Genomic DNA, 16,212 nt, shown 5'->3' on the forward strand with positions numbered 1-16,212 from the left:
AATTGCATTCAAATACAACTAATCCGCCATAAATTAACGACTAACTGACTACAAAGCCACCCATTAAATCTTATTTAGAAAATTAGAATTATAAACAAATGTACACTCAGCCAAACTACTGTTTCAAGTAAATCAGAATAAACAGCAATCTATCTCGCTGACCCCTTGAATACCGGCCGAGCAATAAATAACACCGGGACTTGCCGTGTTAAGTCGAAAAAATCTCCATACGAACTAGGTATAATATTTTAATCATAATACGAGTATAGAAGGCGAGGGGCGTGTGATTTATCTGTGGCCAGTGGTCGGGTAACTAATCTTTACTGGAATTTAATTTCTTGTTTATTTACAGACTGATCTGCACACGGACGGAATATTACTGATTTAAACTGCTTTGATGCTGAGAAGCAGATTGGTGCATGTCGGGATTCCAATAAAAATGAGCGGAAGATTTAATATATATTTTTATGATTCTGATCGTAGTGCTAAAAAATGTAAAATTTAATTTTTCATTATTAATTGTTGATTTAAAAAATTGATCTTAAACCCCACATTCTTAAATTGTTCGAACAGGCTATGACGTCATTATGACGTGAAAACGCTACTTGCTGGTAAGACGGCTATCACCGAAGGTGGCCGGCGTGACGTCAACAATGACTGTTATTCACGGACTGAAACGAACATGCCGTTTTGGTGAAAATCAAAAATGGCGATATTTATATCGTTATGGAACATTAAATTTATTCGTTAATGAAAAAATAAAATAAAAATGTAAAATGATCGCAATTTTTTTCTTCAGTTAAACAAAACAGTGAAAATACCCCATTGTGAATCTATCGTGATATTTATATGGAAAAGCAGTCAATAAAATAGTCAAAAGCAACATAAAAGCATTGCCGTTAATAATATAGTAAAACATATTTTTAGCATAATCGTCATAATACTTGATATCTCGTAAACTTATTTCCCCGGTGAATTATTTAAAAAAGGAACAAATTTCAGTATTCAAATTATTGTATAGTAAATTATGACTGGACTTTTTAATTATTGTAATTTTATTACGTAGGTACTTAGTACCTACGTAATAAAATCACTTCAAGTCCTTATATTTGGTTTTCATCGTTGCTACTAAGAATAAGAGAAAAATATAAAATAGTCAATTTAAGTATACTTGTACTTCGATGGTAAAAACAAAAGCACATAAGAATGGTTACAGTGTAGGTATTTATAAAGTGACCATTTATGTGCTGCTTAGTAGGTAAGTCAGTAATTTTGTTATGACGTTCTGATAAAGCTAGGGTATCTACAGGCGAACAAGTCGCATTTACAGTATTCATATATTGTGCAGTGGTGACCTCGCATTAGGAATTTCTACGGATTTATAACACATTTCTCTTGAAAACTTCAAGTTTCTAAGCTTTAAAAAACATATATGTTATTTTTTAAGATAACCTCTGTACATTTGTTGAGTCGAAAAGAAATTTTATGAAATTCCAACAACACAAAAAAAAATTTCAAAGTAAGCTGCAAAAATTATAAAATTATATTGATTCTGTTATTAAACATGATAGGTATGGAAAAAAATCAAAAGTTTTTTTTAAATTCTACTTTAGACATTAGTCGAGAGATATCGAAGCCTTAAAAAAATTGCAATATTTCAATAATTCCTATAATAATTAAAATATAACATCATACGTTGTTTGCTTTCTGTGATAATATTATTTGTTTTTCGTCGTCGCATGTCTATCATCGCGTAAGTCGTCCTGAAATAATATTTAACGGTAGCAATAATCCTGTATTGGTAGAAATAATATCAGAGTATTTTTCAATCGCCACCTGTTTTTTGTCTCTCTCGGAAAATGGCAAAATATGTTTTACCTACTCGAAGATCGATTTCCATTGTCGTCTTATGAATTCAAATTCTTTTAAACTTTCAGAAAACTTTGCTTTAGTCAGTAAAATATCTGTGGTAATTTACTGCGGTGTTAATCGAATCCACTGAATTGATAGTGTGTACACACCAGAAATGCCTTCCACGTATATTTGAATCGAAACTTTTGTCACCACTGACTTTTGGTTCTAGCCTATTAAGCACGCTTTCTGTCTCTCTTACACTGCCTGACATAAAATATCGCCATTCCAATAATATGATTTAAGATTTTCACGGCCAAAAGTATTTTTGTTATTTGTTTTTGGGATGTTATGCCGTGTCGCGCTAACTCCTTCTTTAGCCAACGTTTCGGACAGCATTGCAGTGTCCATCATCAGGGCAGATGTGTTATTACATACAATAATACATCTGCCCTGATGATGGACACTGCAATGCTGTCCAAAACGTTGACTAAAGAAGGAGTTAGCGCAACACGGCATAACATCCCAAAAACAAATAACAAAAATATCGCCATTCCATCTGTTCGAAATACAAATCATAATGATGGTGAAATGAATTTCTCTAGGTTCTGAATTTCAGTGTGAATTTTTGAATAATCAAGAATGAGTACGCCGAAATGAGTGTGAGAGATGCACTGATCTATATTAAGAGAGATGATATGGCCCCAGAACGTCAACAAAACTTTATAAAAACAGCATTTTTTATCAAAATAGACATGTGCTGCTCCGCCTCTCAGGCTCGAGATATAATTTAGCGAGGTTAAATTTGATATCCACTTGTTTTCTGGCAATAATTTGTCTTCTGCTTTACATTGAAGATGCCAACACCTCACAGAGAAGTCATTTCTCACAGAACTGCCTTGCAATCATCAGCGGTAGCTTTGCTCGTTGTTTATGGGTAAAATTATTATTGTTGAAATGTGATTTTTAGACCATCTGTTCTGATGACCATGTGTATAATAAATTGGCAATTCAATTTCAATGAAATTTTTATGATTCAGTCCTATGATTGGAATCCAGAAAAAAATGCAATCATAGACGTCATTATAGGCATTAACTTTATAAAGTCACGTAATTTAGCTTATAATTCGGTTCCTATCTTTAGTCATCTGATTACCTGTGTTAAAACTTAATTAATTATTAACTACCTATTCAAAGTATGTACCTAATGAAATTTACGCGCATGGAAAAATAATATTTAAGGCGATTCACTACGTCGTGTAATATTTGAATCGAGCAGCTATCAATAACACACCTTACGTAGATGGCGATAAGGCTTAAATTCCCACTTCACACCATCCACCTGTTTTAATTTATGCAAGAAAAAAACATGGCCAAAATGTGCATTTTATTTTATTTTGTGTATGTTCATGCACAAATATTTTTTTTTTTCGATAATTTTATAAATAACTTAATTTGCCACATTATACAATAAAATCATAACCGAAATTGGGTTCGTAAGAAGGAGATTTTGAACTTTAAAGCAGTATTCATAGGCCTTATACATTATTTTTTTCTGGGCTTATAAAAAGACTTATCTAAAAAATACTCGATTGTTTCAAAGGCCAAGATGTATTCTACTCGCAGTATTTAATTAAAGCATCTGAAACATTTCTAGGCGACCAAATTTTCAAACAAAAAACACATGATTTTAAATTACTACGTAGTGCATCGCCTTAAAAATTACAACACTAATTATAGATTTTTGGCAAAGCTGCCCAATGATACTGAAATATGGAAAAGGAGTTAGCGTATCGTGCCTTAATGCCAATTACTTACGTACTTATCGTCGTAGAAGTTTCTGGAAACCCTTACCCAAAACATGGAGTCATACCATAGAAGTCGCTGAATAACTTATCCAAAACCTAGTCCCCCTCAGCACAGGATCTCCTAGTGAGGAGGACTATGAATATAATCAACATCTATTTTTTATATATATGTATTCTTATAAAAATGTAAAAAAAATGTATAATATAGCTACTAAATAAATTAAAAAAAAACTTAATTACTAATATGGTCTCGTGATAAGTAGACATTTCGACGAATTTAAGATTAAATTACGACCTATCCATGTAACTATGTTAAATGCTTCTTAGACGAAAAACTTTGCTGACTAACCAATCTTCGTGTGAATTAATAGATTGGTAGGTACTTAACTGAAATGGGCCTGAGGCCTGTTTTGGAAAGTGAGCAGAGTCACATTAAAATCTTTGTTTTGCAGAAACCTGTCTAAGAATCTAATGACGCCAGAATGATGCGAGTCATTTGATATTTCCTCCCGGTTGTTACGAGTATGTGCGGCTCGATTTTAAACGGTAGGAAGTAACTTTTGAATACACTTCAGGCGCTTGACGTTTAATGTAGTAAAAAACACCCATCGATTTACTAGTTAACTGAGTAATAAAACCTGTATATTCATTACGTAGTTATTACATTTGAGAGTTAAGATGGCCTTAGTGGTGTGTTTCTATAGGATGTATATGGGAGGTTATGGGGTCGATCGTCGTTGCAATATTTGTTTAAACATGTGATTCTTTTTTGTTATTTGACGGTGCCAGTTGCTTGAATGTTTTGGTTATATTAATATTAGACTCATGAGAAGATTAAAGAATGATGCGTGGTGTAAGTAAGCGTAATTAAAAATATAATATATATTAAAAAGGAATGGTGATGTTGACCGGGTTTATTTTAAGACGGAGGAAAATTTAATGTTTTCGATTCGTGGGGCTCAGAGGCACAGTTTTTATCTTTTCAATAAAAATAATCGAAAAAACATCTACGAAATTGTGTAAAATAATCACGAAACAGAAAACAGGTAGGTTTACTTGAAAAGAAGTAAAATGACTATTAAAACTTTTTTTACAGACATTAAAATTATTGTTGATTTATGAATTACGTTGATTTTATGAATACCTTTTGTTAGATTATCGATTTTTATGTTATACATATACATATTTATGTATTCTGTTTTTTGTTAACTATTGTGGATTCTTATTAATGGCTAAGCGTAGCGAATTCCTTTTTTAACTCGACCGTTTTGCTTTTCGTATACCTGTAAATTTGTTTGTACGTTCCGGTTTCGTTTCAAGCTGGTGACCGTTTTAATAAAGATTTGTTTTGCAAATGTGAAATCGTCAAGTCTATTCTGATTTTCCTATTCGTACTTTTTCAATATTATGGTAACTACCTGCTTTGAAAAATGTTTGAAAAATAATAGTCATTGAGATAGTGACGTTTCTTTTTCTACAAATAAATTCTACACAGTGTATGGTTGGTAACTAAGTTGGTAGGTATTTAAGTACCTACTTAAAAATGTTATGATTTTGAAAGAAATTTTGTGTTTGATTTAAGTATAAAAAAAAGAAAATTAGAAAAAATACCTTTCGGACGCGAGGTCTAGTTACTACTGTTCACGGAACTAGTGGTCATGTTCTCAAAAAAAGAAGTAGGCACTACATAGTATGTGAAAGCACCCTGGGCGTTTAAAATAAATAAAACAAACAACTTCAAATTAAAAAAAAACCGCCATATTCAAATATTCACCACTCTGCAAGGTGTCTATGCTTTTGATGCTTTTGGCGCTGCGTGATAGTTTTGGTGAAGGTACCAATGAAAGGCTCCTAATTACTATGCTAATCGCATGGCTATGGTTAAAAAGATTCCCTTGTAAGAACAACCCTTACCATAGAACAAATAAAACACTTTCTTCCAGGGAAAAAAGCTCTCCACAGGAAGCTTTCTTACCGCAAAATTTAAATAAAGATAAGAATTGATTGTTATTTTTCATTATTTTTCGACTTGCAAAATCATTCTTTGTTTAAACAAGGTCACCTGCAACAATGTTCAATGATCTGCCAATTGTTGTCCTAATGTGCAACGTTTAGAGGTCTGGACCACACGAAACGGCAACAGTTTTTCGCAGCATTTGGTGCATTTACGCAGAGCTAGTGCAAAATTGCAACAAAGAAAGTCGTCTTTGTGACCCTATGCATAATTTAAAACCGAATGCGGTCAAAGAAATGAATTATGGGCTTGTCTGGTTGCCACGTGTTGGGTTTTGGAATCCGCCGTCGTTCCTCGGTTCTAAGTAATGCAGTTTGTAGTTGTTTAGCTAAATTTAACTGCATTTTTGGATGCTGCGTTACTCAAATACCTATTTTTCTAATTCCTCAATCGAAAATACTAATCCCAGTTGGATCCCTGGATTTGTTTTTAATTCAAGCGTTATTTTCAAAATTCTAAATGATTGAAAAGAATTCAGGCAAACAATAAAGTACCTAACTGAAAGTAATATTATATTTTTACAGAATTTTTGTAGTTCTATATTTGAAATGTTTATTTCTTTTGAATTTCTTAGGGATGATCTTGACAAGTAAAGTCAGATTTCGTTATTTTTCTATGGTTTACTAAATACCTAGATTAATTAAAGGTGTGGTCAATCGAAAAAACATTATAAGCGTCTCTCTTATTTGTCAACAAAAATCTACTTAATTACTTAAGGTGTTATAAAGAATAGGTAAAGAAAATTATCAATATTTGTTTATGGAAGACATGGATCCTGAGGCGAATATTTTATAAATAGGTACTTTCAGCTCCAAAAATCCTACAATTATAATATCCCGTGATTGTTAGTGGGTATGCGCTAGTTATAATAATAATTACTAACCTGTGTTATCTACTAAGAGTTTCTTTAGTTAAATAATAGTATTTCGGAATATAAGAACACCTTCCTTGGCTTAAATTTAATATTTTGAAAAAATATTTCCAAAAAGCTCTTGAACAATATATCATAAGTCTTGGTTTATTAAGATTTAAAAAACATATCAGTGTTCCTAAACTGTATAATATATAAGTTTTTTGTTATGTAAAATGTATAAGCAAGTAGATAGCTACATGTTATGGGTATAAGCCGGGGTAAGATATATTCTCGATAAGCACCAACCTAACTATCAATTCCCTGTATGCCGATACCTAATTGGATGCAATTAAATTAATTATTGTAGATACGTACACCCTTGAGTAGGTATAGTTTATGGTTGATCTATTGATTACAGTAGCTTCCTGTATTGTCGTCTAAGTAATGCATTAACTTACCTGAAACAATTTTGCAAAATTAGCTTAGAAGTACCTTGGTATTAAACATGTTTTCCCGTATTTAAATATATGAAATGATACCTACATATTATTTAAACAATCTCAATAGATAAATAGCGGAAAAGATATTTTTTATGTCTGTATGTTATTCTGTGATATTAATAGACCAGTTGCAGTATTTGATTTAAGATTTTCACGGCCAAAAGTATTTTTGTTATTTGTTTTTGGGGTGTTAACAAATAAAAAAAATATTTGTTAAAACAAATAACAGTTGCAGTATATTTAAAAGCGATAATTTATTTATTTATTATAATATCCTTTGGGCAAATGCCCGTATTATGGTTGTAACATAATACAAACAAGACAAAACTTATACGATGATATACGTACATATGTAGTAAAACGAAAAAAAAAAAATTTATTCGACATCTCCGTTACATTATTTGGGCAGCTGTCCATTTATTGGTGTCTAGTGGATTTGGGTGCCTCGGTGTTGGTAGGCAAATTTGGAGACTTCGTATTGGATAACTACAGACTGTAAAAAATCTGCTTCTCCAGTCCACAAGTTCAGTTCTGTCCAGTCCAGTTCTCAAGTCCATTCCTCTTCCTAGACGTATATCCTTCATTTCTCAATAATATGGTTGTCTTAATATCAGGGTTGATCGATAATAGGAAGTAAGGCGTACTGTCGGAGTAGGTAATCTTAAGAACATGACCATTGAATGCTGAATTATTATTTTTAAGTTTGTTATGGTATGTACGACGACAAGAACTTATCCGAGCTAACAGCTTATTATAGGAATATTATATACTGTCGGTACAGTAGGTAGATATCGCCTTATATAATCGATATTATAATACCAAGGTTGTAAATAATTAGAATTTTCCAATTATCTGTAGACAAAGGAGGGAATTTAGATCTGCTCATAGAAATATTATCCACGTAACTATAAGTTACGTTGGATAAAACGATATTTCGCAAGGATTGGATTATTAATCTATATCCAGTTAAACTCTAATTAAACTTCTATGTATTGAAACATAATAATAGATACAGGTATGCAGGCACCTTTGTAAGTAAATTAAATACAGTATTTTATGCTTTGAAAACTGGAGGTTTTCTCTCGATTTCAAAATGACACACGCTTAAATAAATACCTATTACGTATTATTTGTGTTAAATGTGAAGCAATATTTATTAATTGACTATCACGGATAAATTCTATGCGAATATTACAAAATTAAACTAAGGTAATATCTTTGGTTGAGGTTGTCGCTAATATCAGTGTATATAATAAATTTAATGGAGTTTAAAATGCCCATGTACAAAAGCGGAAATTACTTGTACAGGAAACAGGTAAGATATCTTGACAATAATAATTATAGATACGATATTATAAAAGCTTATTTTTGGATTTTTAGAAATACGCCTATCCGCTTGGCAAGCTAGTTATCCTTGGCTGCACCCAACTGCAACTACCATCTGCATTTATTTACATATTTGCATGATATAATAAATGATTTTTCGTAGTAATAATGATTTATTGAAAATTTTTATATAAGGACATAAAACATAGTTGCAGTGAAGGTTTGTGAATGTTGTTTTAAATTAACAGAAACATTTCAATTGTTATTTAATATGGTTATTATTTTATATTTATAACGATTTATTTTCGTTATCTACAATAATACCTACGAGTAATTTCAATATCAAAACATTTCTACTTCCCAATGAATCTTATTCAAGGAACAAGACAAAAGGCTTATATTTTCCCGTGGTTTTTCTTCTTCATGCCTGCATAATTGAAATTAAAATGCTTCTCTGACATTCATCTTCAACTATGCATACTGCATTAATATATTATGACATAGGACATCACCTATGTATTTTTCTCGCAACATATTAATAATTATTATTCAACTTCCTTCGAGGATACCTTTGGCCACACTGTAATTGTAGTACCTACTCTCGCATATATTTTCACATATCCACATCACATGTTAACATTTAAAATATTTTTTAACCATTGAATTCACAAGGTGGTATGGGTATGTACCGGGTGGGTTAATTTATGATGCTCGATGCCACTTACCTGTTGTGTTGAGGCATGCGCACTGTGAATGTGGTTTTGTTTTTTATTTACGACTTTTATGATTTATTCGATTGGTCCGTTGCTCTTTAGGGTCGGACGCGAAGCCGGAGCACGCTTTCACATAATAGGTATCTCGGCGCGGAAATAAATTACACCCTTTAAGAAACAATGGCCAGTAAGTAATACGTGTAAAACGATGGAAGGTGCCCAATAAACTGATATAAATTGTTGTGAATCGGTCAATTGGTCAGCGACTATTGTGTAGACAACGAATAAAGCAGTTGATAGACCTCAATAAGTCAGTATCTACATAGCTAACGATTGTTTAGCAAATGTCCGGAGTATATTCGATATATCGTTTACCAACTCATTCCTTTTTAGAAGTGAAAAGGCCGCAGCATTACTTTCAATAAATGATAATGTTTTCTTTGTGCAATATTGAAAAAACTATGCGTCTCTCTGATGTATTTCACTATATTATGTATTTGTATTTCACTATTATTACTATCACGAATAGTTGTAGATTTTATTAAGACTGTCCGGTTTCGCTTCGTAGAAGCATCTTAAGTGTTTTCATCTTTGAAATTTAACTAATCAAAAATAAAATGGGTGTGTTTATAATATATACAAATCAGTGACCGGATAAATAATCAAAATGATAATTCATCACATCTTTAAAAAGTTATTTAAAGTCATAGAAAGTGATGAAACAAAAACTTTATTATGAACTGGGTTAAGTAGGTTAGGTTAGGTTTAATTTTTTTTTCCCCGTTTCTAATGACTTTAAATCACTTTTTAAAGGTGTGTTGAATTGTAACTGTGTTGAGTTATCATGGAACCATACAAATCATAGCACACCCATTGTATTTTTGATTAGTCAAATTATTTAACCCGAAGATGCTTCTACGAAGCGAAACCGGTCGGTTTTTAAACAAAGCTTTTTATTTTTATTTAATAATATGTCGAACCACAATGTGAATGCTTTTTGCCCAAATATTATCTTTCAAATCAGAACTATTACACTTGTTAATACCAATGTCAAACATTGAAGATATTTCTAATAAGTCTTTTAGATTGGCTAATCATTTTTAAAGTTGTTTTACAGGTTTGTATAACTCACCTGAAAACCAAATTCAGCAGAAAAATATACTGCAATATTTACACATACCTATAGGCTGAAGTCTACGGATTAATTAACGCAGCTAAACAACTTAAAATCTATAGGCAGTTTATAATGAAGTCTTCACGCTAATGTGTGTTCATGTCTGGCGAGTAAGGTGATCTTATAATTAAACCTATTGTCTACTAAAATCTTAATAACTTTATAATTACAGATTTTTTTCAATGATTTATATCAAGTGTGTGCATAAGCCAAAATCATGGTTAATTGCTTAAAAATTTAAAGAAATAAATTTGGTCAGTATGTAAAAAGGTGTATTTGATATTAATTTAAATTTCTATAAAAATCTGCGAGTAATAAAATCGTTTTTCGGTGATAGTTGTAGGTATATAATATGTAGGTACCTAACTTCCTTATAAATTGGTGATAGCTGTAGGTATATAATCTATAGATACCTAACATCCTTGTCAATGCTGCCTCCATAGAATAATGGGCTATGAAATTTGCAAACAGAGATTGGTTTTGTAGGTAGATATGTAAAATGTTTTATTTTAGGAAAAATATTATGTTGACGTGGCGAGGAAAGGTATTGTTTAAATCTATAGATTTAATTATTCGCAGATATCTGTTGTTGTTTTGTACCTGATATAAAAGGTTGTTGAAAATAACAATATTTTCCATGACCTTATCTCTATATGACGCAAAATACATATAACGTGATTTTTTAAATATTAATATGCGTGATGCTGTTATTCGCTTGTATCCAATACAATGCATAATACATTGTTAGTTGTTAGGTACTGTGTAAATTAATAGTTGACGGCCTTCGATCACGGCACAAAGCTAAAATAATGACGGATTTATTTGCGGCAGAAATATAAAATTTTGAAAAAAACTGATAAAATTATAAAACTACGCAGGAATAAAAAAAAAATATAAATGTAGAGTTACAGCAACTGGATAATTGAATGGATTTAAATCACAATTTTAACATACAAGACTAAGCTATACAAGGAGAAATCAGAGAATAATAATATATGTGGTTTGCACCTAAAAGGGTCCACGTCAGTTTATCGATATATTTTAACAATTTCGCCTCGAAATTGGGATTCGTTTAAACTATCTTCCGATTCAAAGAAAGGAATTTTCAATTTTGGTGGGCCTACACTCAAATATGCTTTTCTTGAAGTTAAAACATACTATAGAGAGCAAATTCTACATTGGCCTAGTGAAATTTAAAAAACTGACTTTGCCCCTTTTAGAATCAAGGTACAGATACAGATATGATATCTTCTACTGTGTTAGATATAGGCGTAAGTATTCAGAGTAGGATAAAATTTAAAATAGAAGAAATTCGAGCGAAAAGGCAGTCGTTTACTCAAAATTGCGTAAAGTTTTTCTCATCAAAATTTAACATCGTAGTCTGTATGAACTGTGGGTAGATATCTGTATTGTGTAATTTATTCTATAAAGCAAACATTGCCCAACAACGCAAGTTTTCTAAAACAAGATTTTTTTAATTGGGTGAAATTGCTCACCGTCAAAAAACTAACTCGTGTGTACCCATACTACCTACTCTGTAATAAGTAGGTATGGGAGAACGGTATAATTGGCATTTGGAAAAACTGTCCAAGAACATGAGCTTTATTGGTGGTAAACCTATTTACATAATAATTGAATAACAAATTGAAGAGGCTTCTTGAAATGGAAAAGGTTTATGGTTTTATTTTTATTAATATCTATGTAATACAGAACAATGAAGGTAACAATTTTATTATTAGAACATCAAATTTTTTTCGTTTCTTTAATGAGTAGGTACAGGAAATATCTGAGAAATTGGGCATTTCTTTCAAATGCATTTCAGCGACTTTATTCACAACGTAAAATATGAAATTAATAATGTTAAGAATACACCTGAAAAAACACATTATTTTTTGTCTTGTTGCGAAACTGATATTTGTTAATAATTGTCAAATCATTATTTAAAAATAGTGACTTGATCAAAGATAAATTCATTAAATATTTTATTCCTTCTAGAATTCGCCTTTAAAGTAAATATACTAACTTCAGATACATTCAAAAATTTAAAAGTGGAAATGAGAATTAAAATTTTTATAATCCTAATTTAAATAAATTAATATCCAGCTCTTCATTGCGTCTCGCTATACTTGGACATCCCGTTAACGAGATAGAATATGAAACAATGTTGCTATTAATATTTTAATCACTTCAAAAACGAGCATATATTTTTTTAATATAATATACGTGTACATTTAAGTGTAAATATGTGTAAAAGTAGACATTATATTGTTTTTGCACAGGTCCTCGAACCGTGCCTAGGTAACTATTAATGATTAATTAGAGATTCTGATAGTGGCGAACTAAATTACAGGTTGGCGGCGTGAGTTTTACGCCTACCGTATTATTTAACAGCCGTTTTAAACGATGCATATGAACGTGGAAGATAACACTAATTAGATGTCTATCTCAGGTCCAGTGCACCTAGCGGAAAAATTCTCAAAAATCGACTAGACAATATACATATTCAGTGTAACAATTAGATGTTACAGATCTATTTCCTCACTCAGAAAACATACATAATTTTGGAACTATTCTATGATAAATAGGAAAATGACTTTTTAAATAATTTTTTCATAGAAAGCTAATACTTTGTTGCCTGGCTATTATAAGTTAAAACAGAATTATATAAATTGTTTTACACTGCTATTTTTTGTACCTATTACGCCGATCGTGTTTCGGTTTTGGCTGAAGTTTTATCAGGAAATAATACCAACTTTTAAAGCCCCTAAGAAGTTTTCGTCACAGTTTTAAAAGAGCAACCAGGTTGAAATAAAAATAATTAGTTAATAATGCAGTAAAATTAAATACATGTGTTTGTTTTATTTTATAATATGTGTAACACTGTGTTTGCTTTCTAAAAAAGTGTGGATTATCTTTAATAACTTAGAAAATGTTTATTTATTCCTGTTTTATATGAAAGCAAGTAAATACCCGCCTAGTAATGGATATCTACTTAATAATAATGTTGCATCTACAAACTAGCGTAAAAATTGTTATTTACCAATTAATAATCACGCAATGTTCAAGTTGGCTAATCAAACTGAAAAACTAATGTTCTCCGCTACACCACCAATCTACTTACACCAAAGAACACAATGATTACGGAGAAAAATAATGAGAATTTCCATTTAAGTATAGTAAATTGCATAGTCATCAATTAATCTTCTTCAATAATAGTGGAAAAGATTTAACTAAGGGTGTATGGTATAATGAAATATTAATAATTTAGGAACTTACTTTGTCCAAGATGCACTCGTTTCATCCACGGGTAGATTTGTGGCGGGTTGCCCGAACTGGAGCCTCCCTTGCTGTTCTTCCCCGAAGCTGCTCCCGCTTCCTGGCTGGACGTGCTTGAGGTGCTCGAAGCCGGGCTGGACACGGTGCACGGCTTGTCCGCCGGGCTGGCCAGAGGGGTCGCCGGGGGGGGCTTCGTGCTCAGGGGGGAGCTGCGCCCGGGACCCGCCGTCGACAGATCCTGGGGAGACGCCACTCCCGCTGAAGAAGAAGACTCGGCATACTTGCAAGCTGGAGGAACAGGGGGCGGAGCGGGTGGTAGCAAAGCCGGAGACAAAGCTGACGATCTTGGTTGTAACTGCGTGTAATCAGCTAGGCTTTGCGCTGTGGGGTATTGCTGGTACCCTTGCCCCGGAGAGTAACATCCCCCTGGATAGCCTCCTCCAGGGCTGTAATAGTCTGCTCCCGGAGCTGGTAGGGCGGGTTCCCCCGCTACTCGACCAGCAGCCGCCCCTGGCTGCTGCCCCCCGTAACAAGACGAGAGGGAGTTGACAAACTGATACGAGCTCATGCCCGCGTTATAATTCAAGTCATTCATCTGAAGACCGTTTAAAATACTCTCTATAGTGGTAAAGCGAGCCGTTTTGGCCCTTTATGTTCAACCACGACTCTTTCTACCTCTCGTGAGGTGAACTCATCGGTAGTTTTGTGTTCTGAGGGATATTTCCCCGATTCGCTGTTGGATTCCTTTCTCTCCTCTCTCTTGTGATTTTACGCGAAAATCGCAAACATATTTCCTCCGCAATCTTTCCTTCAGTTCTCCAGCCATAAATAACACGATATTACGACTTTTATTGTATTAATTACAATTATCCCGCTGTTTTCTTGATAATTAATGACCCGATAATTATGTTTCTAAGAAACTTCACTAGAAGCTAAGTAAACTGCTAAAATAATACTATTGTATTTCTTTAACAACTTGTTAATCTAAAAAAATTTGGATTTGAAGATTGAAATATTAATTCTACGAAATAATCTTAAAATTTATGAGCTAAAATACACATAATTCAATTCGCGCACTTAATAAACAATTTTTCATATTTCACCATGTTTTTCAATGTGGCCACCAAATTGTTGATAGTATTTTAAACACCCATTAAAATTAATTTCTTTTCAAGTCTTAGCGAATTTGTCACGGATGATTTATTCAGTTCCCGGTCCGTTCATAGGACTCCGGCACAGTAATAACTGGTGCACATTGAGGCGAGATTCTGTGTATCCTCGGTCCCGCAACAATCTGTCAGGAATATGTGATTTATCTCCGCAAGACCACGTGAACAGGGAACACGGCGAGGGGGCGGTTATGACCCGAAGAATCTCGACATTGAACCTATTGCGACCTATTTTGCACTACAAACTGTTGCTTTCCCAAGCTTTTGTTCTAAATCCCTCTCAAGATTTAGGGGCTGCTACATTACTATCTCCTAACTAACTAACAGCAAAAAATCTACCAAAGTTTTTTTTACATGAATTCTACAATCAAGAAAATAGTTTTAGTGTAACTTTTATTGCAAATTAAAATTATACGCTCGTGTTTGCGTTGCGGTGAATATTCACAAAATAACACGGGTGTTTTCGCATTTAAATGCCCTTAGAGTGATTTACGCTGTCACGCTTTAACGTCTGTGGATTATATCACAAAAACTGTTAATTCACGAAGGGGTGATTCAGCGGCCTTCTGCACTCAATGTTTATATTTCCCATGGATTCTGCGGAAAATTGCACAAGTCGAAGTACGTCACGCAGAGTTTGCCGCGCACTTAAACTGATAATAAAGTTGTGTAGAAAACTTTTCGCAGAATTTTCCGGACGCTTTTCCGAGTCCAAATATGATTTTAAATCGAGTTCACATTTTTTTGAAGAAATAACTGATTGTTTTTTTAAAGGTAGTTTCGCACTGTTTATTTACACTGTCGTACGGCTGTCGCCTCCGCATCAGGCAGATCCGCGGATAGGTGCAACCTCTTCGGAGGGCCGAAGACGAGTGACAGAATGTCAGAGTATGACGTAACGGTCGTCACATGACCCGCGCCGTGCGATCGTCGGCGTTCAACTGTTCTCGTGCAGACTGAAACCACGTGTATATAGGACGGGCGCCGCACAGCTTATTACCGTCCTTCCCTAACATACAAAACAACCCCCACCACAAAAAGATACAAATCCAACACACCTTTCCAAATTTCTCACCAACATCATCCTAGAACACTTTTACTAGGTGTAAATGCTGCGTGTTCTTTTCCTAGGTGAATAGATCAGTTTTATGGGCGGCTAGGAAATAAAGAGCCATCGACGCGGTTCTATGAATCGATCATTAAGCGTATCAAAATGTTACCACTGAATTAAAAAGGTCTTAACAACTACAGTGACTTGTTTGAAAAAATATAAACTTTTTTATGTAGTTCTATTCTATGAAGGTGGGTTGTTAAATGACAATGATCAAAGCTATAAACACTGCCTGTTTGGAGTGTCGGCTTTTATGTTTTACAACGTAATCATAAATTCAGAAAAAGCCATTTTAATATTAAATTATGAATTTTTTTTGCAATTTTTAACGATTACTGCAATGGATAGAACACCTGACAGATTGAAAACTTAGGTACCATGATATTTAATTAGTGGCTATCCAAGTATGTTACCTGA

At 33.2% G+C, this 16,212-nt stretch overlaps 1 protein-coding gene across 1 annotated transcript in view; it reads right to left on the reverse strand.

Annotated features, from left to right (window-relative positions):
- The window catches only part of Scr (homeobox sex combs reduced), a 78,215-nt gene extending 62,613 nt beyond the window's left edge, over positions 1–15,602 (reverse strand). Inside the window, exon 1 of the mRNA XM_089639453.1 lies at positions 13,516–15,602. Within this exon, the coding sequence (XP_089495579.1) occupies positions 13,516–14,110 (595 nt within the window). The 5' untranslated portion in view covers positions 14,111–15,602. The remainder of the gene's footprint in view (positions 1–13,515) is intronic.
- Between the last annotated feature and the right edge of the window lie 610 nt (positions 15,603–16,212).

The sequence above is a fragment of the Hesperophylax consimilis genome, chromosome 14 (assembly GCF_061612785.1).
Source record: "Hesperophylax consimilis isolate HC1 chromosome 14, BYU_Hcon_1.0, whole genome shotgun sequence".
Lineage (NCBI taxonomy): Eukaryota > Metazoa > Arthropoda > Insecta > Trichoptera > Limnephilidae > Hesperophylax > Hesperophylax consimilis.